Below are 24,777 nucleotides of genomic sequence, written 5' to 3'. Positions count from 1 at the left end.
AAAAAAAAAAAAAAAAAAAAAAAAGGGAGGTAAATGTGGTTTTTGAAAATGTCTTCTAGGAGCACTGCAGACTACATGGAGGAGGTAGAGATGGTAAGCAGGAAAACACATAGGAGGACAGATTAATTATCAGAGATCATGAAGCTTAAACGGGCAGAAGAAGGTGCATCTTTTTCAGAGTTATTGGATATCGATTAGCAAATTAGCTTTGTATCATTATTAATAATGTGCAAGAATCATTTGGGAAGTATTTCTTTAAAAGCAAAAAAAAAAAAAAAGTTTGTTTTGAAGTTAGAAATCACTCAGTACTTCCAAGTCATGCAACACATTTAAGGCATTATGTATTCAATGACTTGAATTTAAATGATGAATCCATTAATATATTGCTTGAAATATAGACCATAGTCTTTGTCTTCCAGAGGATGTTTTAATCAAAATATTAAAAATAAGCTAGAGTCTCATTCAAATAGTTAATTCCAGCTGCCTTTTGTAGTAATATATCATGAATTATCTCTCTGATGGATGGGTAGCCAAATGCAGATAAAATTAGCTTTGCGGTCATTCATTTTAAATTGCTCTTGAATCATTTGAAAGTAAATTCCATTTCAGAAGAATATGCTTCAAGTCTCAGACAAAAGAGGTAATGGTCCTATATTTTATGATATAAGCAATAATGGTTTAAGTCTTATGATTCAGAAATATAGAAACTTATGTATTAAGTTGATGAAAATTAAGGCCTGATATATAGCAATAAAACCACCAACCTAAAGCTCCCTAGATTGATGTTCATAGCATAATATTTTCCTGTCAAGAATTAGGTGGAATGAAAGTCTATAAAAATAATACATGATGCAAAGCTTTCTCTTCTCGGATATAAATGAAAAAACAAAAGCCTATATGAGATAACAGAAGAAAAGGAAATACTGAGATTTATTGATATCAAGATAAAAATGGTACTACTGTTGGAATGTCAGTATTGAGTAATAGTAGAAAGTGGAAAATTAAGTGAAATATCGGAGGAGGGCAAAATGAATAATAACGTTATCTCTAAATCAAAAAAGCATTAAGTTAATACTGAATTCGTTGTACAGAACAGTAGCAGCTCTGGAAATTTTACTTTGTTAATTTGAATGAACTACATGTACAAAACTTGTTTCACAAGTTAATTAATCAAGTCAATTTGCCCAGATAGCACAGTACAGTCAATATCAGCAGCTGGGGTGTAGCTTTATAGAAAATGTAATAATTTGGGAAACCTGTGGCCTGTTGCCAGAAATAAGTTCACAGTCTGAAGTTGCTGTTCACAGATCGAATTCCTATTATCACCCTAATCTCACTCCTTCAGATATTTATATTAAGAAATAAAGTGGTAAGAGGATGTACTCACTGCTCTTCTTGATTAGAAAAAAATCAATTTTTTTTATAGTTTCAAGTTTTGCAGCATGGCCCTAACAATATCAGAAAGCTGGGGGTTCTTTTGTTTTGTTTTGTGAGTTGTTTTTTTCTGTAGTATGGTAATATGAATTGAATGCAAGGTACTGACCTCAGTAAACAGTCTACCACCTCAGGGTGAAATCTCAAACTTTCTTATCCCCATGGGTTCAGCAGTCCTTTAATGCCCTGAACGAGTTAAAATTTTAGCACGGCAGGGCTTTTACTTATTTTGGATCAGAGGCCCTTGGATGAACACTGGGGAATATCCAAAGGAAGGCCACAAACACATGAAGTCACATGCATTCCCTTGCACACATTGCAAATACACTTGCTTAGATAATTGACGTGAGTCTGAGTTTCTCAGTCTGAATAATTGTGATTTCCTTTAGAAAATATCTAATTACCACAAGAAGCTGGGAAAAACCAACTAAGCCCCAAAATGAATATCCAATAATAAAGATGCAATTTCATTTTTCAGACTTTCCATGAAGTGGGGCGCTCATTTAATTGACACTTACAGACAGGGCTGGCTTCACGGGTATGTGACCTCTGCTGTTATACAGGACCAGTGTTTGATTTAATGTTCTGCTGTCACCATCCCAGAATTCTTAATAAATTTTTAACCAGAGACTCTGAATTTTCATTCTGCATTGGGCCACACAGATTTTGTAGCCAGTCCTATTTGTATGTATTTCCATTCATATTATAATTGTAAGTGAATCTGAAGCACTATAAACTGTAAAATCCCTTGTGAATTTTTTAGGAATGATCAAAATTGCCATTAGTATAAAATTCATGCATTTGTAAAATTTTTATTGACCCCCTATAATAAGCTTGACACTGTGCTAGACTTATGAAAAGTGAAAATGTAAACAATACAGCCCCTGCCTTCAAAGAGTTTAATTTCTAGTGTTAAGCATTTGTTATATAGTTCTAGTTTTTTGAAAACTGGTAATAGTCTTAAAAAGCCAATTGCAAAGCTCAAAAGTACATTTCTCCACATGTGTTCAGGCAAATGCATTGCACAGAGGAGTGAACTTTTCATGTAGGTTAAAGGTATTTGCAGCTTATCACTTTTTATCTTTAAATACATGTAGCTATAGCCATGCTGGATGTTTAAATTAGTTTTCATCTATTCTTTTAGGTGAAGAGAATTGGCTTGCTTGTTTGATTTTTCAAAACTTTCTCTAGAAAAGAAAAATTTAGGATACAATTTTATGAAAAGACAATTTCTAAACTAACACTGTGTCTGGGAATTAATGCTGAAACTTGACAGTTTTGTATGGAGCAAGAAACAGAAAGTGTTCTTTTAGTATGCTTAACTTAATGGTGGGACCACCTTCTGTGGTTAGGTAAGGTACCAGGCCATCTACTGTATGTGGAGAAGGGAAGGATTTCACAACAGTGGTGAGCCCACTAATAATCAGCTTGTCTGCATTTTGTCATATCTGTCCCACTGTACAGATCTACTCTCAAGGTCTTGAATTTTCTATATTAATGTCATTCTCAACAACTGAGTTGAGTAATAAAAGCGTTATGCCATATTACCTGTCAGGAATTCATCTAGAACATAGGCTTGAATTTACTTTGTGAATATTACAGGAAATTTTAATAAACTAATATGCTGTGGTTGGCTAAGGCATCTCTCTAGATCAACTTTAAGAGATGGGTTCTGCAGAAACTAGAATGATATGTAAAGTAAACACTGGATTTATCAAATTAAAGCATTCTGAATGATAGAAATCATTCCTTAATAAGTTGCATTTTCAAGAGTTAACAAACATCTTGAAAAATCTGTGTAAAACCTCAAACCAAGATGTAAGTTTATTTCTCTTTACTTGCTGTGATCATGTGGTCTTAAAAATTAAAATTAAGGAAATACAAAGTGAGTTTGCTCATACATTTTCTAAATATATTGTTAAATTATTACTTTTTCCCCCAGCACTTAAAAGAGCTGCTTTTGACTTGAAAATGTGTGACTTTTTTGCTTCCATTTGTTTTTTCAGTAGTTTACAATAAAATAATCAGAAGAAAGAGAGACATGCTTTGGCAAGGCAAAGTAATAAATTTTTAGTGCCTATGAAGTTTTCTGTAGCATGTGAACATATAAATACTTTTGCTATATTATTGAATAAGGTAAGGTAGTATACAAACTTCCGTATCTTGCAATCATTCCTTTTAAAGGACAAGTTTTACCTTCTGAAGCAATGGCTGAAAGATTTTTTTATACTTTTCATGCTTAAATATAGTTATTAAATACATTCACATGTTTTTGTGTGTACAGACATAGTTAAAAAATAAAATCTAGTTGACCTTCTGCCTTAATGAATAATAATAATAAAAAGCAATAGCTAACCTTCTATAGAGTTTGAGTCATATTTTGTGGAGTTTTATTGATTATCAGCACTGTCCATCATCACATATAACAGTAAGTGCTTTAGAAGAAAGAAAAGATTGGATAAGACCTTCAAGACGTCAGTTTCATGCTGATGGATTTGTCAATAAATAGTTCAATTTCTCATCCCTTTGCCTTTCTGAACTATGTTTATTTAAGCAGTCTTGAGTGTTCTTGCATATTGACTAAAGGAGCTGAAATTGATGGAAATAAGGTTATTCTTTAGTAAGCTGACTGTTTTGGTCCTTGATGTTCAACAATGGAAAAACTAGAAATGATGCCCTGCCAAAAGAAAGCAAATTAAGGAAGTAAAGTGAGAAAGAAATCTAGGTATAGGAAACAACATTTACATTTCAGTGTCAGAAATTTACAGCTGTGGGCAGCTTTAAATGCTAGTTTTGTCAGTGATGCAGGTAAAGTCAATTTTTACTGCAAAACAGATTAGCAGAGACCGGACACCATTACTATTTGATATCTGTCTTATGACTTGAATGAAAAAAGTTCCAAGCCAGTTTTCTTAGTGGACAGATGTCCACTATACCAATGACTAACGCAGGACAACAACTGAAGGAGTAATGAAATGACTTTCCAGGCAACATGTGAGCAACCAGTCTTTAAGAACCAGTACCATATGCTCTATTTACTACTAAATACAAGTACATTTAAGGAACTTGTAAAAATTTTAATTTTAACATCAGAGTTTTCACATTCCATATTTGCCTGGGTATTTAACCAATTTGGGGAATTAATAATAGTTTTGTTCTCCTCTGTCCCACATAGGAAGATTATTATTAGGCTGAACTTATGTATGGTGTATTGAAAAGACTCTTTTTACCTTGACTTTTGTAAAACACAATAATAGGTTTTATTTTTAAAAGCACTTTTATTATTAATTTTTTATTTGAATCATGCAAAATCTAGGTTTAAAATGTATCTCAAAGTGTGTAAATTATCTAAAGTGGTTTTTAAATTTTGAGTTGAATGAATATTTCACACAGTGACATCTTTTGAAAATAACAACAGATGTGAATTTGAATGTAAAGATCCTTTATTCATGTTTCTAATATTTCTGCTCAGCTCCTTGCAAAGGATGTAAGCTTTATCTGTGAGCCTTATACTTTTCAAAGAAATGTTTCTAACAAAGTTGCTCTTGCTTTTGTCTGCTCTCAAGGGTGACATTCTATAATGGGAAATACAGTGATATATTGGGAAGATCGTGGTTTTTAGTTGAGATACACATATATTTCGGTTTCAGTTCTACTATTTACTACCTATGTGCTCAGGGCAACTTATTTATCTTTCCTGATGTTGAGTTTTGCGGTGTGTAGAAATGGGAATAATAATCCACGTCCTTAACTGAACGACCAGTCAATGGATCTAGCATACTGCCTGACACACAGCAGGCATTCAAATCACTTAATTATTGCATTTATGAGTCATTATTTTTACATGACTAGCAAGTAAGAGGCAAGTTGTTCCAATGTGTTAACCATTTTCCACTTTCTTCTTGTTTTGCAGACGACGACTTTTTTCATGAACTCCCAGAAACTTTTCCTTCTGACCCACCTGAGCCTCTGCCACATTTCCTTATTGAGCCTGAAGAAGCTTATATTGTGAAGAATAAGCCTGTGAACCTGTACTGTAAAGCCAGCCCTGCCACCCAGATCTATTTCAAGTGTAACAGTGAGTGGGTTCATCAGAAGGACCACATAGTAGATGAAAGGGTAGATGAAACTTCAGGTGAGTTTTCCATTGCATTTGCATTGCAGTTCAAGATTCACTTACTCACTGCTCTAGCCTGTGGCCATACCATTATTTCAATTAGTGGAATGGGAAATGAAGTTCTTCTTTGACAAAAAGTTTTCAATTGGTTTGGTTAAGATTTGGTGATCTTGTTTCATGCACTGCAAAGTAAAATGTGATGAATAAATCTTGACTCAATTCCTGTTGGACTACATGAAATTAAAACATGGTTCATACTTAAGAAGATAAATAATGTAAACAAATAGACTCACAATGTTAAATGCCCTAGCAAAAGATGTTCTTCAGTTGCACTTGCGTGATAGTCAGATCTAAATATGCTGAGATCTGGAGAGCATTTTTAACTAGGATAAATTGAACATGTTTACATTACTGTTTAATGTTAATTCATGTGCATAGTTTGCCCCTGTATTTGTTAAGGATTTGCAAATGTCATAGATTCAAGGATCTTATAACTTACACCCAAAAGTGGATCCTAACTTCCTAACTCTTATCTAAAATCAAATTGAGGGTGATTGAGAACAGTGATAGTGTAGGATCCATGAACAGAAGAAATGCCCTTTCTTAGAAGATGTTGATCTGATTAGCTTTGCCCTTAGCATGGTTAAAACTCCTGACTTCGTTGCTCTGTAAATACCATCCTTAAAGATAAAATACTAAAGGCAAAGAAAGGATGAAGTAAATTCTAATAACCTGTGGGATTTAAATTAGATATAAAGGAAAGTTTCTTGATAATAATTTTCTGCTCCACAATGGGTAAGTTAGGGTAGTTGTGGAATTTCCTGGAGTTCTTTTAAATTGGAAACATACATATCTTTCCATGGTGGTTTAAGTGTTTTTCCTCTCCAACAGGGAGAATAACTCTTTGACCTTTCAGATCTCTTCTAGGCTTATGATTTTGTAATGTTGACGTATATTTAAGTATTAATACTTTATTGTTTAACATTTTCAAACCAAAGAATATCAAGCATGACAAAAAACTGAAACATTTAAATATCTTTGTTATCCTTCATAGATATATCTCTGTACTAAAATGGATACCCATTTTCAAAATCCAAATTGTAAATAATTCATATTTGTGCCCAAGTTTTGGATTAACCAGAGACAAGTAGAGACCAGCACATGAGGGCTGTCCTTTGTACTTCAAGGTCTCCAACAATATAAATAGCATATTGAGGTGACAGAATGTAAAGAAATAGAATAGATTATGAGAGATCTGAGAAGAGGTAACTTTTTAAAAAGCATGTGAGCCATATTCTTTATAACATAAATGGTCTTTAGAAAATCAGGTGGCAGCTCTACATAATTGCTTATCAATTTATGAATCAATATGCTCACTGAATGCAAGCTGATGACTGCAGATATAACTGGGTATCCAATTGTAGGGTAGCTTACTTCAGGGAATTGTGCCACGTCTTGGTCTAATTACTCAGAAAATAACTCCACCAGATGTCTTCAAAATCTCAAGTGGATTGAATTTTATGTGTTTCAGCTCATTTATTTGTATAGATTTCAAACAAATAAGCTTTAATGATCAAAGGAAAGAGAAAGAAAACACAAAAGCTAAAATACATCACAACATATTCAGGCTTATCTTTACAAAAATAATGAAATACCTATATCGCAAGATTATAAATAGAAACAAAACTATTGTAATATTGAATGCTTCTAACAATTTCATGCTATGTTGGTAACACACCCACACACACACATACACATATATATAGAGAGATTTCCTTTCAGTGAAACCCTTATTTTTTATAATTCTATACAAAATTAATATTACAGATAACAATGATTAAGACTACCTTTTAAATTAACTATAAACTAAAATAGTTTGTATGTTTCCATTCAAATTCAGGAGAGATAGATGAGAACTAAGGGAAGATTTGGGAAATTCAATACTTTCACAGTTCTCCTGAGATTCAGGAATGGAGTGAAATACAATATAGCTTTATTGGGAGCTTCCATTTCCTTCCAAAATTTTACAAGAAAGGCAGTATGCAGCCAAAGACTGACATACTAGACTCATGTAAGTATTACCTTTAATGTTAGGAAAAACTTGGTGGGAATGTACATTAGGACAATATCTATGGAGGTTTCTCAAAGAGCTAAAAATAGAACACCATTTAATCCAGCAATCCCACTACTTGGCATCTACCCAAAGGAAAAAAAATGATAACATCAAAAAGATACCTACACTTATATGTTTTTCTTGCTCTATTCACAATAGCAAATATAGGGCATCAACCCAAGTGCCCATCAGTGGAAAATCAGATAAAGAAAATGTTGTATATACACACAATAGAATACTGTTCATCTATAAAAAAGAATGGAACCATGTCTTTTGCAGCAACATGGATGGAACTGGAGGCCATTATCAACTCAGGCCCAGACATATATTAAGAAATGAAGCAATTCAGACCCAGATATATATTAATAAATGCCACATATTCTCACTCATGAGAGCTAAATAATGTGTACACATGAACGTAGAGTGTAGAATGATAGACAATGGAGACTCAGAACGGTGCAGGTGGATGAGAGGGGGGTAGGTGTTGAAAAATTACTTAATGGGTACAGTGCATGTTATTCAGGTGGTGGATACCCTAAAAGCCCTGACATCACCACTGTGAAATCTATTCATGCAACAAATTACACTTATATCCCATTAATTACTGCAAATTTTTTAAAAAATGAGGTTAGGAAAAAGACAAAGTTGCCCATACATACCATTATGAATTGGTATTATTCTAATCTAGCCAGTGCTGTTAGACAACACAAGTAAGAGGTACAAAAATAGTAAAGAGGCTAGGCGCAGTGGCTCACACCTGTAATCCCAGCACTTTGAGAGGCCCACAAGGTCAGGAGTTCCAGACCAGCCTGGCCAACATGGTAAAACCCCATGTCTACTAAAAATACAAAAATAAGCTGGGTGTGGTGGTGTGTGCCTGTAATCCCAACTACTTGGGAAGCTGAGGTAGGAGAATCTCTTGAATCTGGGAGGCAGAGGTTGCACTGAGCTGAGATTGCTCCACTGCACTCCAGCCTGAGTGGCAGAGTGAGACTCTGTCAAAAAAAAAAAAAAAAAAGAAAGAAAAAAGAAGAAAGAAAGAAAGTAGAAAATTATAATTTATGACAAATCGTGTGATTTTGGACTCCTGGGAAGTATGAATTTTCAAAGAAAAAAATTTTCTAAATCAAGAGAATAGAGAAAATAGCTGATAGAAACTCTGTATAACCAACTAACTTTCCTATGTACAGACAGCCAATTCAAATTAAAATGCAGTACAAGATGTTATTTAGAACAGCTATGTAAAATAAAACATGTAGGTATATACTTAATAATTTTGCAGAATTTTATGAAGGTAATTTTTAAATCCTACTTAGAGACAAAAAAGATATCATGACTTACATAAAGGAAAGACATATTATTCATGAATGGAAAGCCCGAATATGTTTAAATGTCTGATATTTATAAATGAATCTGTAATGTCACCGTCATTGTTTTAAAAATAATTTGGGAAAATAGCTGAGAGAATTCTTAACTAGTAGAGTAATGAGGAAACCCAAACTCATTATAAATATGATGCCAAAATAAGTCAAAAGAATTTGAACTTAGCAGAGGACAAAACATACAGATTAATGGATTAAAATAGAGATCAGGAAATACTCAAAGATGTAAGGCATTTGAGTATTATAATATACCTATTATATTACCTAGAATATAATAAAGATCAGTTTTTCAACCAGTTAGGAAAATAGTTTATTCGGTACATGAATTGACACAACAAGATAGGTGGTGGGAAATAGAAAAATAATAAAGAAAGCTTGAATTCTGTCTCATTCTTTAAAATATAATAAATGCTAGATGTTGGGGTTTAAAATCATCATCATCATCGCCACCATCAGCATTATCATTAGGAGAAAATTTGGCAGTTGGTTGGTTGGCCTCAGTGGTGGGCATAGTCTTTTAAATTAAGAGACACAATCTGTAAGTTTTATAAAAAGGCATTATTAAATTTGAATATCCGAAGCAAGAAAACCACAAACAAAACCAAGTGACAGATTGAAAAACTAGTTACGGTATCTGTGGCTGTATATTAGCCAAAGGGCTAATTTTATAAATATAAAAATAGCTCCTAAACTATATTTAAGGAAAAGATCAGCAACCTAATAGAAAATTGAGCAGATACAACAAGATTCAGGAACAGCAATGTAGGAAGGAGATGTCATCAGGATCAAAACATTTTTTAATATATAGTGTTGATTAAAGGCATAATTTGTTGATGGGTATGTAAATTGATGTAATCTTTTTGAAGGCCAATTTGAAAATACCATCAATATTGACAGGTATATAGCTTTAACTGAGTAATGACAAACTTAGGAACACTCTGAAAATATAATTCCAAATGTGCACAAAGGTTGTCCTTTGAACCCTTGTTGCAGTTGCATATTAGGGACTGTTTATCCCTAGGATGGAATACTCTGATACTTTTAAATTTATTTTTTTTTTTTTTTTTGAGGACAGGGTCTTCCTCTGTCTCCCAGGCTGCAATGCAGTGGCATGATCATAGCTCACTGCAAGCCTCAAACTCCTGGTGTCAAGTGATCCTCCCACCTCAACCTCCCATATAGCTATGATTACAGGAACACCACCATGCCTGGCTAATTTTTCATTTGCTGCAGAGATGGGGTCTTGCTGTGTTGCCCTGAGAAGGGAGGGAGTCTTCCTTTGAACCGTTGCTTGCAGCAGGGATGTAGCTCATTTACTCTTTTAGCTGCACTCAAACTCTTTTCAGGAGGGGGAGCATGCAGGTGAGGGGGTACAGGAGCTGGGGTGAGTGCCTTTCGGCTCCAGTAGGAAGGATCCCTTTACCAGCTGGGCCCCACAGCAGCAACTAGAAGTTGCCTGTGACAGAGCTCTGGAGCCCCAGGGGGCATGTGTTATAAACAATGCCTTTTTAGCTTTGCCTCTGCAGATGGCTTAAGTGTTAACAAGCTCAGTGAAGAGTCAATGGGACAGCCTTTTTGGGTTCCCACACCCAGTGTGTCCCGAATTCTTTTCTGGTTTTAAGGAAGAATGGGTCACATGAACAGTTTGAAAGGTGATGAATGCTGAGGACTTTATTAAGCATTGGAAGTGGCTCTCAGGGGAAGGGGAGCTTCAAAGAGGATGGTATGGGAGGGAGGTGATCTTGCCCTTTGGAGCTGGGTTCCTCTCCAAAGTCCTGCAGTCAGAAGTTATGCTGCGTCTGTCTGTAGTCTCTGATGCTCATTTGCTTCTCTCAACATTCAGCTGCTTGTCTCTCTGCCAGAGGGCTTATATGGGCACAGGATGGCGGGCAGGGCAAGCCCAAAAGGTAACATTTGGGCAGAAAACAGGGGACTGCAGTTTCCAGGCTTGAGGGTGGGGCCTTTGCTGGGGAACGGCCCTCTTCTTCTCAGTAGGGCCTCCTATCCATATCACTGCGTCTACACGGGTGAGGCCCACCATGCCTGGCCATAATACATTTTAAAACAATGAGGTTGCTCCACATATGAAGCTATAGAAAACTCTCTGAGATAAAACTTAGCATGAAAGCCAAAGTAGAGAACATTGTGTGTGATATGCTTCCATGCATAAGGAAAAAGGATGCATGTACATTTGTATGTGCATTGGAATTATTCTGGAGAAACATAACAAGCAGTTGACAGCTTAGAGTCTGAGACGATAAAGAGACTTTTATTGTTTGAGCTTTTTTTCAATCCTGTGAAAGTGCTATTTTCATAATAAATAATGAAACCTGAAAAAAAAAGCCCATACCACTTTATTGCCTCTCTTTGCCTGCTATCATAAATCCCCAATATGGACAAATATTGGTGGAGAAATTTGTAGGCTTTTTATGTTAAAGCTTTTTGCTTTCTTGTGAGATCAGAAATATTGTGAATGCAACTGAAATAAAGGCATTGTTTTTTGGAGTGGTGGGGATTGAGGGTTTTCCCTGAAGCTAAATTCACCCTGCAACTTTGGTTCTAAACTCCCTGCTTAATGGAGTCTAACTGTAGCATTGCTGGGGCCTTAGTGGTTCTTAATAGCAAGAACTGTTAGAATACATTAAGTCTTGGAATGTATTTCAAGTCAGAGAAATTTTCTTAGTATTTTAAAAAATCAAACCTTATTATCATATGATAAGACAGAAAAAAGTCATTGCAAACAAGTTGTTTTTATACATACCTCTGCCTTATAATAATATTTAGAAGGATATTTAGTGAAAAGTTGACCACGTTCAATAAAATATCTATCAAAGGTAGCTGCATATTAAAAAACTACAAGATGATAAAACTGAAATAAAACAAAAGTTTTTCTCCAACTTCATAATATTTTCTTTTAAATTATGAAATAATTTAATAGGAAGCAAATCATGATTTATACTGAGTATATCTATCCATTGATCACAACAAAATGTACTGATTGAAGATCATTCATTACCTCTACTCTGCTTTTCCATCATTTAAACCACATTTGCATTTCTTGCATGTATGTAATATAAGAAATAGAAAAGTGGAAAGTATCATGTGAGATAGTTTAGAAATTTTCAATATTTGAAAGCTCTTGATTTGGTAATACGGTAATACATACCTATGTCGCCTACAAAATTCCATAGAAATCAGGATCTACTCAATATTTTGTGGTTACATTTTTAAGAAAAATTCAGGCTCAGCTGTTCACTTTCTATTTACTTGATGTCTTTTCAACTCTTGTTTCCATGGTACCTAAGATCTACCATCTAAAAGCAAATATTTTTCCTCTGTGAAGAAGCAAGGGAGTTTAGAAAGCCAAGGTTATGTTGAGATTTTAATAATCTCTGAGATTTTTCTTTTTCATCTTAATTATTCTCAAGTGAGCAGAAAATATCAATAAGGTCAACACAACAAAAATAAAACAAAGTTCCAGCCCTTCTACTGAACACCTTATGTGTATTCTGTTCTTTAATCAACACAAGAGTCTTATGAGATAATTTCTAAGATTCTCCTTTGGTAAATCAGGAATCTGAGGATCAGCAGAATAAAGAAACAAACTTGCCCCAAATCACAAAATAAGAAAGTGACACAGCCAAGATATGAACCCAGAGCTCTCTGCTTCCAAAACCTTTGCTCTTGGCCCTCTGCCTTGTGTCGCCCTAAATTTTGCCATATCTACCAAACATGGAACAGTTAGTCTAAAAAAGAGCTATGCAATACAATTATTTCTTTTCCCAGGAAAGCAAGGGCTGCTTCAGAGTGTCAGCTGCGAGTGTGTCTTTCATGTTTTTATTTGCCTTCCTTGCCTTGTATCAGGTTTTCCAGATGTAGGCCTTTGTGATTTTTTAATGTAATAGCATAAGCTAGTTAGGGTCTGGTTTTTCATTCTTAAAGGCCTTTGCTATTGGGCCAGTTAGCAAACAGTGAGCCTTAATAGAAAACAAAAAGAACTGATGAATATAAGCTATAATTGGGCATAAATTTAAGTGAATTGCTTCTACTCAAAACCTCAACTTAGAGCTTTCACAGGTATACTGTGCTCACTCAAGTCCCTATTTGTCGCAGGAGTAGCAACATTGAAAATCTTCCTCCTTTTGTATTCCTGTTTCAGATACCTCTTCTTTCCAACCAGGCACCAAAAATTAAAATCTCAGCTTCATTCTTCACTCCAACAAGCAAAATGATCATTAAGTATTGCCAATTTGTTTTCACATCACTCTTCTGTTTTAAATCTTGCTTCTACTCCCCTTCTACTCTTGAATATACACCTCTTTTAGTATCTAAATAGCCATGTATATCTTCTTTATTTTGGCCTTGTTTTCCCCAGCAGTTTATTTTCCAAGTAGTTATAGGGCCTAAAAGACAAATGTTCAAATGGTTTTTCCAAGTGGTTGTCATTCCCCTTCTTAAAAATGTATAATGGCTTCCCTTTGTCCATGGAATAAAGCATATTCTCCTTGATCTTATCTTCAAAGTCTTCGGTATAATTGGCTCCTAGTCAAACTTTCTAGCCCTGTCCCATAGTTTCACCTTTACCACATGCCTTATATAGTAAGCTGATGTGGTTTTTCCTCTTAAACTGTGTTCAACAAACCACCATTGTCTTATAAGTTCTTTAATAGGTGTTATTTTGGAAAACAAGAAAACAAAATCTTGTCAGTCAATTTAAGAAACACTGCAGTAATTATATTCCCCTTTTGGAGAAAGTATGAAGTCATCTTAATCCATTTGGGCTGCTGTAGCAAAATACCACAGCCTGGGTAGTTTATAAAGAACAGAAATCCATTTCTCACAGATTTGGAGGCTGGGAAGTTTGAGATCCAGCAGATTAGTTGTGTGATGAGGACCTGCTTCATCCTAGATGATGCCTTCTTGCTGTGTCCTCACATGGCAGAAAAGGCAAAGGGTGCCTCTCTTGCCTCTTTTATAAAAGCAGTAAGCCATTCTTGAGGACAATTGCCCCCATGGCCTAGTCACCTTCCAGAGGCCCCGCCTCCTAATACCATCACCTAGGGTGTTAGCATTTCAAAATACAAATTTGAGGGGATATGAATACTGATACCATAGCAAATGTATATTAGCATAACAGTCTCCAACCTTTTTGCCATGAGGGACTGTTTTAATGGAAAACAGTTTTTCCACAAACTGGGATGGGGATGGCTCAAGTGCATTACATTTATTGTGTACTTATTTCTATTATTATTACTCTGTAATACATAATGAAATAATTATACAACTCACTGTAATGTAGAACCAATGGGGGCCCTGAGCTTGTTTTTCTGCAACAGTCCCATCTGGGGGTGATGGAAGACGATGACAGATCATCAGGCATTAGATTCTCATAAGGTGCATGCAGCCTATCTCCCTGGCATGTGCAGTTCATGGTAGGGTTTGCGCTCCTATGAGAATCTAATGCTGCCCCTGAGTGACAGGAGGTGGAGCTCAAGCAGTAATGCTCCCTAACCTGCTGCACACCTCCTGCTGTGCGGCCAAGTTCCCAGACTGGTCCATGGCCTGGGGATTGGGGACCTCCGTTTTAGCATGTGAAAGTCTTAGGAAAGGTCTGTAGTGGGAAAACCTTCTTTACTATTTGTTGACTGTCATCTTTGTCACAGAGTCTCTATTGAAATATCATGAGACATTAATGTCACCCCAGGAGATGATTTAGGAAACACCACTCACACATTTTCAAAGGGGAATTGTGGGAGATGTGTATAAATCGTATCAAGTGATGCATACTCTTTTCTTTACACTTTTGAGAATTATAATCATAGAAACATTAAGTTTTGAGAACTGTGGCAGCCATTTAGTTCAACTTAATTCATTGATGGCATGCTTTTCATTAAATTAAGTGAAACTAATTTTTTATTATCTTGACTTTGTGGACCTACTTATATCACGTGGAACTTCAAAAAATAAGTTTGTTTACATTCTGTCCTTTTATTACTAGTCTTAGATAACTTGAAAAACACAATTATCACATCTCTTTCCCCAAGTCTCTCCCCTCTTTAGTCTAAACATTATAGCTGAAGAGAAAACGCCGTGAAATCTGGGGTCATGTCTGTCTTTCTTTACTGTTCCTGCTCCTGCTTAACATGGTGGTGGGTACTTAGTAGGGGCTTAATAAATATGTTTTGAATAATTATCCTTTATACCATGCCTTTCTTCACTCCACCTCTCTCAGCATCTTATTAATTCTTTAAGTATCTCAAATGCAATACTGTAAATGCATCTTTCTATAAAAACCTAAGTCACAGGTAAATATATCCTCATTTCTGTTATTTGTACTTCCATTTTCATCATACTCATAGTAATTGTGGAAATATTCTAATCCATATGAAATTATCAATATTCAACATTCAACCTTTTTTTGTTTTTTGTGGATAGCTGGGATTACAGACCCCTGCCGTCGTGCCTAGCTAATTTTTGTATTTTTGGTAAGAAGGGGTTTTACTGTGTTGGCCAGGCTGGTCTTGAACTCCATCCTGAGGTGATCTACCCACCTCAGCCCCCCAAAGTGCTGGGATTATAGGCATGAGCCACTGTGCCTAACCAATATTCAACCATTTTTGAAGTGTAAAAATTACAGTCTTACATTCAATATCATGTGTTATTTATGATAGTTATATTTATGTATACATATATTAATAGATGTGCATGTATATATAATATATGTAATCCCTGTCTCTTCAGCTAGATTGGAATGATGATATGGTTTATATTTTGTAAACATTTTTCTTTTCTGTAGTTTATAACAAGGCACTAAGCACAGGCAATGATCACTGACGGTTTATTTTCTGAGATTATAGCTACTCATCCTACTAAATTTGTGTAACTGAAATTTAGTGAAACAAACCGACAGTGTTTATTTGGAATATTTCATGAATACATAATTTGAGGAATACATAAAGATAGCTTAATCTTCTGTAAGAAGAGTTACTTTACACAATAAATATATGTATCACACCAATTGTTATTCTCCATGTAATCAGTTTAAACTCAGTTCTCATTAACAGAGTGAACAATTTCAAAAGGAAGTTATGCGGGGTTTGCTTAAATTTTAGTAAATGATGCATAAAATTTGAAAACTCTATTTGAACTTCATTCCATAATCTGTTATTTAACGCAGTGGGAGTATTGCCTTTGCAAGAATAGAGCTTTATATCTGTAATGTAGTTGTCTGCCAATGAAGGTAAATGGTTCTGGAATATAAATCAATTATTTATTTGATTTCTTTCTCAGAGGTGCTTATTTCAATACCAGAAACTAACAATTTTTCTTTTCAGTATGAGGCTGGCCCCAGAGCTGAGTAAATAAAAATAGAAAATTGATACAGACCCATGTAGTACATGAAAGCTCTTTCACTAAGTTAATCTGATAACTTCATTAAGATAGTAATTGCTGGTTAGTCATAACAGAATATCAATCGTCCTGGATTGAAAGATGTAATGTTTCCTCACCTCTACTTTGCAATCATGCTCTAGGCCATATCTGTGCAATAAATATATGCTATTAAATTTTTCTATGCAGTATGAAGATTCAAACATTAAAAATCTTCCCCATAGGATACTGAACTGTATTATTCAGCTCATTTTTCATTTATTAGTGTTCACAATTGATCCATCCTGATTTCACATTGACTTTGTCTTTAAACACCTGAGCTAACATGGCCGACATAAAGTCAACTGCAATTACAGAAACATGGTTAGATGAGAGTTCTAGAACTTGAGTATTGTTGCTGTTGCTTCCATTATATCACACAGATGGATCTCTGCTAGCTGAGTTATTTGAGTTCACCTTCTGTGTATAAACATTTTCGTTTTCATTCTTTTTCTAAGTTACAAAAAGAAGAGAGTACTTGAAAGTTTTAAGGCTACACATTTAGATCATTTTTGTTTCTAATCTATTTTGTCATTAACTTTTTATTGTTATTGCTATTTGTTCTTTTTGGTAATTCTGATACTGGCAAATATCAGTATTATAGACCCCGTAAGGGCCTATAGATCTTGCCACCAGATCCTCTAAATAGCACCTGTATGTACTCCAGAACACCTCAACTATATGCTATTTGCAGAACTATGTAATTTTAATTTAATTATATCCCATGGGGAAGATTTTTAATGTTTGAATTTCATATTGTATAGAAAATGTTAATAGTATATATTTATTACACAGATATGCCCTAGAACATGATTGCAAAGTAAAGATGAGAAAACATTACGCCTTTCAATGCAATTTTAGGAAGTTGTGTTTTATTAGGGGAAAACAGAAATTTTCTAAAATGATATACAGTGAGAGTTTTTAATATAATAAAACTCTCACTGTATATAATGTAAAAAAACACAAAGGAATTCTCCCCTGCCAATTAACACTTAGGGCAAGCTTACTTGTAATACATAACTCCTCTTCCTTTCCACAGCAAAGATGAAAGCACTGATTAATACAATTTAATCAAGAATATGCATATAAGTAGATATGTAAGTACAGACACACATATTTGTGTATGTGTGTGTTTTTCCAAATTCAGAAGAGAAAAGATCAAAACCTGTCCACCCTCAGGCCCACGCAGAGGCTACAATAAGAAGTAGGAGTCGAAGGACCATTCTTTATCTAGATAACATGCTACTGAAACAGGGCATTTCAGGAGCAAAACTAGTGATTGTGTTGCTATAGCAATTTTGTCACGTGCTCAGCAACCATACATATGCTGTGGCCTGAGTTTTAATATGCCCTCTTCAAAGTGAGAACAGTACAGTTGTTAAAAGCTATGTTGTACTTTGTAATCTAACCTTTTAACCTTTGGCTAACATATGTGAAGAGTTTAAGAAGAGTCTCTTTTACTTTATTTTCTTTTTCTCCTTTTTTGTTTTTTTGAGACGTTGTCTTGCTTTGTCACCCAGGCTGGAGTGTAGCAGCATGATCTTGGCTCACTGCCACCTCCGCCTCCCATGTTCAAGCAATCCTCCTGCCTTAGCTTCCCAAATAGGTGGGATAACAGGCGCCCACCAGCACACCAAGCTAATTTTGGTATTTTCAGTAGAGACGCGGTTTTGCCATGTTGGCCAGGCTGGCCTCAAACTCCTGACCTCAGGTGACCCAGTCGCCTCAGCTTCCCAAAGTGCAGGGATTACAGGCATGAGCCATCTTTTACTTTATTTTCATGGGAAGAAACATGTTTAAAAGAGATTGGGGTTGTCATATAAAACAGATTAAGCATCATTTTAAAGGAAGTTTAAGAAACAATTTAGCTTAGAAGAGAGGGTCTGCTTCCAAAAGAGCGTAGCTTTTCTCTTAAAATTTAAATATTGTTGGGTGTCTGAACTCATTGTGCTAAATATAAGTAAACTGGTTGATAATTATAAGATAATGACCCAGGCTATTGTTCTGTTCTATTTGTTTCTGTATCACTAAATCTTCGTACCCATTATTCTCTCAATAATTTGGTCAAAATCTTGATGCTATTTCTCTCTCCTCACCCCATCATTTTTTTGGCATCTTTGGAAACACAATAGAGAATTTTTAGTGAAAATTTTCCACAACCAATGAATAATCAAATGCAAACCCTTGAGTAGGGGGGACATCATAACTAGCTCTGGATCCTGTTGTCTTTCCTGTGTTTACCATCAGTCCTGAGCCATCCCTCAGCTAGTGATTCTCAGACCAGTCCTGGGGAAGCCTGTTGAAATATCCATTCTTGCTGCCAGATCCTCTAAATAGCACCTTTTGGAGATATAAAAACCAGCCCATATAACATGAGAGCTACCATTAACCAACTTTCAGGGTCTGGCAAAAAAAAAAAAAAAGTAAGCACAGCATATAGCAAGTACAGTATCTTGCAATGAAAAGCGATTCAGATGAGGGAGCCCTGGACTCATTCCTAATTTCATCAAAGGTTTAACCTGATTATAAAACTTGTGTTCTGGAAGAAAGTTCCCAGAACATGAAGGCAAAAGCCTCAAGGACCTATTAGGGCGGGAACTGTCAACCCTGACTGCACTTGACAGTTACCAGGAGGGATTTTTGAAAACACCTAGGTCCTGGCCCTGGCCCCAGAGATAATAATTTAATTGGGAACAGGTCATAGCTTTTCCTCCGTCTGTTTGTTTTCAGCTCTCTAGTAATGCTAATGTACAACCAGGCTGGAAAACCAGGGCACAAGAGGGATGCTATTTATTGTACAAGTGTGGCAGAGAGGGAGTAGATAGATGTTCTGTTCCAAATCCATGACCTAGATACTGTACTTGGTGCTGTAGAGACATAACCAAGACTTGATTACTGCACTTAAGGATATCGCAGTCTAGAGGGAGCAAGAGAGAGGAGGAAAAAGAGAGACGGGGGGAAAGGAATATGCTTTACGCTTTGCTCAGGTTTTCCTCTCATTCTGAGAATAAATTCAGGAAACCCCTTGGTAGTTCTATGGTATAGAGTTACATGGATAGAGCTCCTGCTTTCTCCAATATCCTTTCCCCTGTCTCTGCCTATTAAACTGCTAAAGCAGAAGGATAGCAGCCTCCTGAGGGAAGTGGGGGAACTCTCAGGCTTAAGTGAATTAAAATTTCACTGGAAACACCCAGGGGAATGTTCTGTACAAGGCAAGTCCAGGACTGGCAGGGAGTGAATGGCATGACTCTTTTAACAGCTACACTGTGGATGACCCTGGACAATGATGCCCTCTGTATGAAGCGACCTCTGTGACTAAGAGGCTGCCTCTCCACACCCATTCTGGGGGGCATTTGTGAAACCAGAAAAACACCGCATGGCAGACAGTTTTTCTCACCTTTTTGTTTTGTTAGATTTTTGCATCCAGGCTTTGAAGGTGGAGACAGACTGCAAATGCCCTTAGTCACTGCATTTGTCTCCTAGGCTTAAAACAACAGAAACGTATTTTCTCACAGTTCTGGAGGCTAGAAGTCTGAAATCTAGCAGAGCTGCCCTCCTTGGGGAGCTCTAGGGGAAAATCTGTTCTTTGTCTCTTCCAGTTTCTGGTGGCTGCCCTGGCACTCCTGGGCTGGCAGCTCCGTCACCGCCATCTCAGCCTCCACCTACTCAGTCACCTTCTTTTTCTCTGTGTCTCTTACAAGGATTCTTGTGATTGGATTCCAGGCTCACCTGGATAATCCAGGCTATCCTCCTTATCCCAAGATCTTTAACTAATGACTTCTGCAAAGACCTTTTTGCCAAACAGGGTAAGATTCACAGGTCCCAGGGATTCAGACATAGACATATCTTTTGGGGGGGTGCCATTCAGCATTCAGCCCACTACAGTCACCAAGCATTTATTTGTCAAGAAAAAGTCACTTGATGGACAGTGCAGAAGGGAAGCAATGGTGGAGACAGCCAGTAGGAGTGATGGGGGTTGAAAGTAAAGGCGCTTACTCACCTGGCTGTTTTCCCTCATTTGGTCGGTAATTCTAAGGTACCTATAAATGGAACAGGCAATGAAAGCATTCCCTAGTGTTCTTTATCAGGTTTTTGAGGCCTCCCCCAGTCTGCTGCCTTGTACTCAGGGCCGGAGACAGGAAGAGAGCTGCTCAGCCAGGCTCTGCATTGCGCTTATTTTCCTCCTGCTCACAGCATCCTTGCCAGCCCCTGCATTCATGCTCATAGCCACGTTTCTCATACAAGTTCTTTCTTCGCGTTGTTGCCAAAGCCAACCCAAAATAGCCAATACAATCAAAAGAGCTTCACTTTATAATTTCCTTTACACACGTACATATACACGTGTGCGCACGTGCGCGCGCGTGCGCGCGCGCACACACACACACACACACACACACACACACACACTTATTTTTGCTTGGCCTAGCAACACAATGGGAATGTAAACACGTTGTTAATGCAGCCACTCTCACTTGGCTTCCCAGATGGCTTGAGTTCAATAGATTTTTCCCCCTGATTTCCTCAGCTTCTCCTAGCAAGTGCTAAACAGCCATTATGCCTTTTTCTGCACATTGAGATTCATCTGCAGCTACTAAACTGCCTCCAAAGTGCTTCAATTTTGCATGAGCACTAAGCTGGGGACTGGGAGACATTACCCAGTGCTGAAGGCCGAGATCATTAGAAAGAGCATGTAAATCCTCTGAACCAGAAATAAAAAGTGCAGAGATTTCCTTTGTGAAGTCCCAACTGCTGCTTTATGTAAAACACGAACCTTTGGCAAGATTTTATGTGGCTCCTTTTACCTTCTAAATTTTATTTTTGCTTTTTTTTTTTCTTTCCTTTCGGCATATGTGTTCTTTTTTTTCCCTAAGTAGTGAAATTTCCATCAGGAACATATGAAATAACAGCCATTCTGTGTCATTATTTTTCTTCTTAGAACCTCAGATCCCTCTTCACTTTTAATAGGGATGATACCTCAAAGTATTGTTAAAGGAGCTCCTACGTGATAGACTTTTTAAAACGCCGGCTGAATACCAAGAAACTTTTAGGTGGGATGAGTTGATGTTTCTAAGATATGTACAGAGGACAAAAATCTATATTATTAAATGCAGATGTAAGAAGTGTGCAGATGTTGGATTATGGACAGAAGTTGGAACACAAGCCAAAAGGAATTGTGATAACTCTTAGTGAGAAAGCAGTCATTGATTCTTCTCATTTTTCAATAGGTACATCCCTATACATTATCACCTAAAAGCCTTGTTTGTATTTTTCAAGGTGAACATATTTTTATCTGCACTTGATCTGTATTTGCACCTCTGCTGTTCACCCAGGCTGTTCATCAGACCATCTTGCCACAAATTTTAAGTGGGCCTGCGGTCAGCTCCTGAAGCGCCTGTGAGAGGGTGGGCATGCTAGGCTTAGAACCCTGAGTGCTGCATGGTTTTGCATGCTGTGGGGCTGGGCCCACACTCCAAGTCCCTGGCTTTGTAACAAAAAACACTTATAATGGAAAGGTTGATTGTCCATCTTTTTTTTTTTAAACAGAGTCTTACTCTGTCTCCCAGGCTGAGTGGAATAGCACAAACTTGGCTCACTGCAATCTCTGCCTCCCAGATTGAAGCGATTCTCCTGCCTCAGCCTCTGGAGTAGCTGGGATTATAGGCCCCTGCCACTACGCCCAACTATTTTTGTATTTTTTAGTAGAGATGGGGTTTTGCCATGTTGGTCAGGCTTGGTCTCGAACTCCTGACCTTATGTGATCCACTTGCCTCGGCTTCCCAAAGTGCTGAGATTACAGGTGTGAGTCACCATGCTCAGCTGGCTCTCCATCTTTATTTATTATTTCCTTTGCAGGAGGAATTTTTGAACACTTGTAATAACATTTGTTTTGATCTATCGTGTATCCTTTTAAGAGTAATATACTAGGCTTCTTTTATATGTTTTCTCTACAATTATTTCCCTTTTTTCCAAGTATGTATATAGTAAGTCATTGCTATTCTTCCTTTTAGGATTCTGAGAGTAAAAATGTGTGCTTGATGTACACTTAATGATCAGACACAGCAGTTCATTACTTATCTCTAAACACATTTCCAAGGACATTTATTAACCATCGATTTATTCAATAGTGAATATGCAAGTAAAATCTGACAGAAGTGTTACCAAATGGGCTTATAATAGGATATGAAGTAAATGCATTCCAACTTGGAGGTAAAAACAAAATACTAGATGAATAATATGCATACAAATGCACACCGAGATATTAGGTACATATGTATACACTCTATGTAATATATCCATTTTATGCTGAAATTCAGTTTTGTTTGTCAGCATGTTGTATGTACCCTTCAAGCTAAATATTCGTATCCATTAATTTCCCTTTCCTAAAAACATAGCTAGTCATGAAAATGTCATCGTCTTTATTAGTGTTAGTACCATTGCAAAATATTATTTACTATGATCCATACCTCATGGCTCTTATTGCACATATTAAATAGCTACCTTTCATGTTCTTCTTCTAGTGGAAATTGTTTATCCACTAGAGCATGTGTCCTTTGAAGCAACACGTTTTTAAAAGAAAGGAAGAAGAACAAAACTTTGCCTAGAGATATGAATGCACATGATTGAAGCTGTTTGTTCAGTTGTAAATATTATACAGTTATATAAATTTCTCCGGGAATTAGAGCTCATAGTGGGAAACAATCAATTGTCTTTCTTTTTCTTTGTGATGCTAGTGTAGAATAGACATGAAGACATTGCAAGTTACAAACAATACTCAGAATCTGGGTTCATTCCTAACTACGGCAAGAAGAGCTGCCCTGAACAAGGTCCCCTTCCTAAGATTGTATGACAACGGATGTACCATTCTAACATGTTTGAGCCATTCTATCTTGGGAGTAGAGTGTGTTTAAATACTACAGCTGCTTATCATAACACAGACTTAAATGATATGGAATATAATATGCTTGGTACACAGTAGATTTTCAGTAAATACCTTTTGAATAAATGAATAAAGAAAATACTTATGAAGTCCATGATACTTTGTTGTTGTTGTTGTTGTTGTTGTTTTTTTTTTGAGTCGGAGTTTCGTTCTTGTTACCCAGGCTGGAGTGCAATGGCGCAATCTCGGCTCACTGCAACCTCCGCCTCCTGGGTTCAGGCAATTCTCCTGCCTCAGCCTCCTGAGTAGCTGGGATTACAGGCACGCGCCACCATGCCCAGCTAATTTTTTTGTATTTTTAGTAGAGACGGGGTTTCACCATTTTGACCAGGATGGTCTCGATCTCTTGACCTTGTGATCCACCCGCCTCGACCTCCCAAAGTGCTGGGATTACAGGCGTGAGCCACCGCGCCCGGCCCACTTTGTTGTTTTTTTACCGTGATTCAATGCTTAGCTCCAAACAATTAAAATTTTTTAATTTGACATCTGGTTAGATACACAAATAAGGATTTCTATTAATTCTGGAGCTTTTCAAATATCTGAATATTTGATTTTGATATTTTGATATGCCCAATTGCCTCAAAATGGAGAGGAATTTACTAGATAACAAACTATTATTTTCAAAATGTTATGCTTGCAATGTTTTTCAAAATGTAATTTCCAACATAAATGTTGAACAAATTGACGTGAAATACTAGGTCATAGTGTTTAAGTGCCATTATCATTTTCTTTACAATCATGTTTTGATGTTTTTGCAAGAGAAGAAAAACTGAAACCTGAAACAATGGAAGAGTGACATGTAATTTGTGGAGAGCCCTGAATAGAAGCTGGAGAGCTCCCTGAGGGAGCTGACATTCTAGTTGGAAAGTGAAAGAAGACTCCAGAAGACATGATTATACTCATCGATTTTACACCTTTATTTAAATATAGATGTTAGCTTATTCTGTCCAAAATTAGTCAGAACTGACCTACTTAGTAGTTTCTGTTCAATTGCTTAATGTCCCTGCCTCACCTGTGTTATTGAATAGGGATACAAGGAATGCCTGCTAGAGGAGCTGTACCAGCATTCTGGTTGGCAAAATACTTAGGCCTTAGATCCTCTGACTCTCCGTGTCAAGGTAGCTCCACTATATCTCCACTTCAGTGTGGTGGGGTTCTGGAGGATTTGTAAAATTCCAGGTGGCTTGGCTGAAGGACAAGAAAGGCAACTCCCCTGAACTCATTTCTAGTGTTCAAAATCCATTTCTAAAGAGCCTACCCTAGTCTGCATTGCCCCGAACAATTGAAGTCTCCACTCAGACTTGACTTGCTGGTCTCTACCTAAAATTCCCCAAACCAATCATGTCTTTCTCATCTGGGTATGTGC

General features: G+C 36.6%; 1 protein-coding gene across 2 annotated transcripts in view; it reads left to right on the top strand.

The window, feature by feature from the left end:
• Positions 1–24,777, top strand: part of UNC5C (unc-5 netrin receptor C) — a 381,554-nt gene that overhangs the window by 210,260 nt on the left and 146,517 nt on the right. For both annotated transcript variants that reach the window (XM_017542439.2, XM_017542437.2), the window contains exon 2: positions 5,348–5,569. In XM_017542439.2, the coding sequence (XP_017397928.1) occupies positions 5,348–5,569 (222 nt within the window). The remainder of the gene's footprint in view (positions 1–5,347; positions 5,570–24,777) is intronic.

Source organism: Cebus imitator, unplaced genomic scaffold (genome assembly GCF_001604975.1).
Source record: "Cebus imitator isolate Cc_AM_T3 unplaced genomic scaffold, Cebus_imitator-1.0 Scaffold144, whole genome shotgun sequence".
NCBI classification, from domain to species: Eukaryota; Metazoa; Chordata; class Mammalia; order Primates; family Cebidae; genus Cebus; species Cebus imitator.
This window is presented reverse-complemented; position numbering and strand designations above follow the sequence as displayed.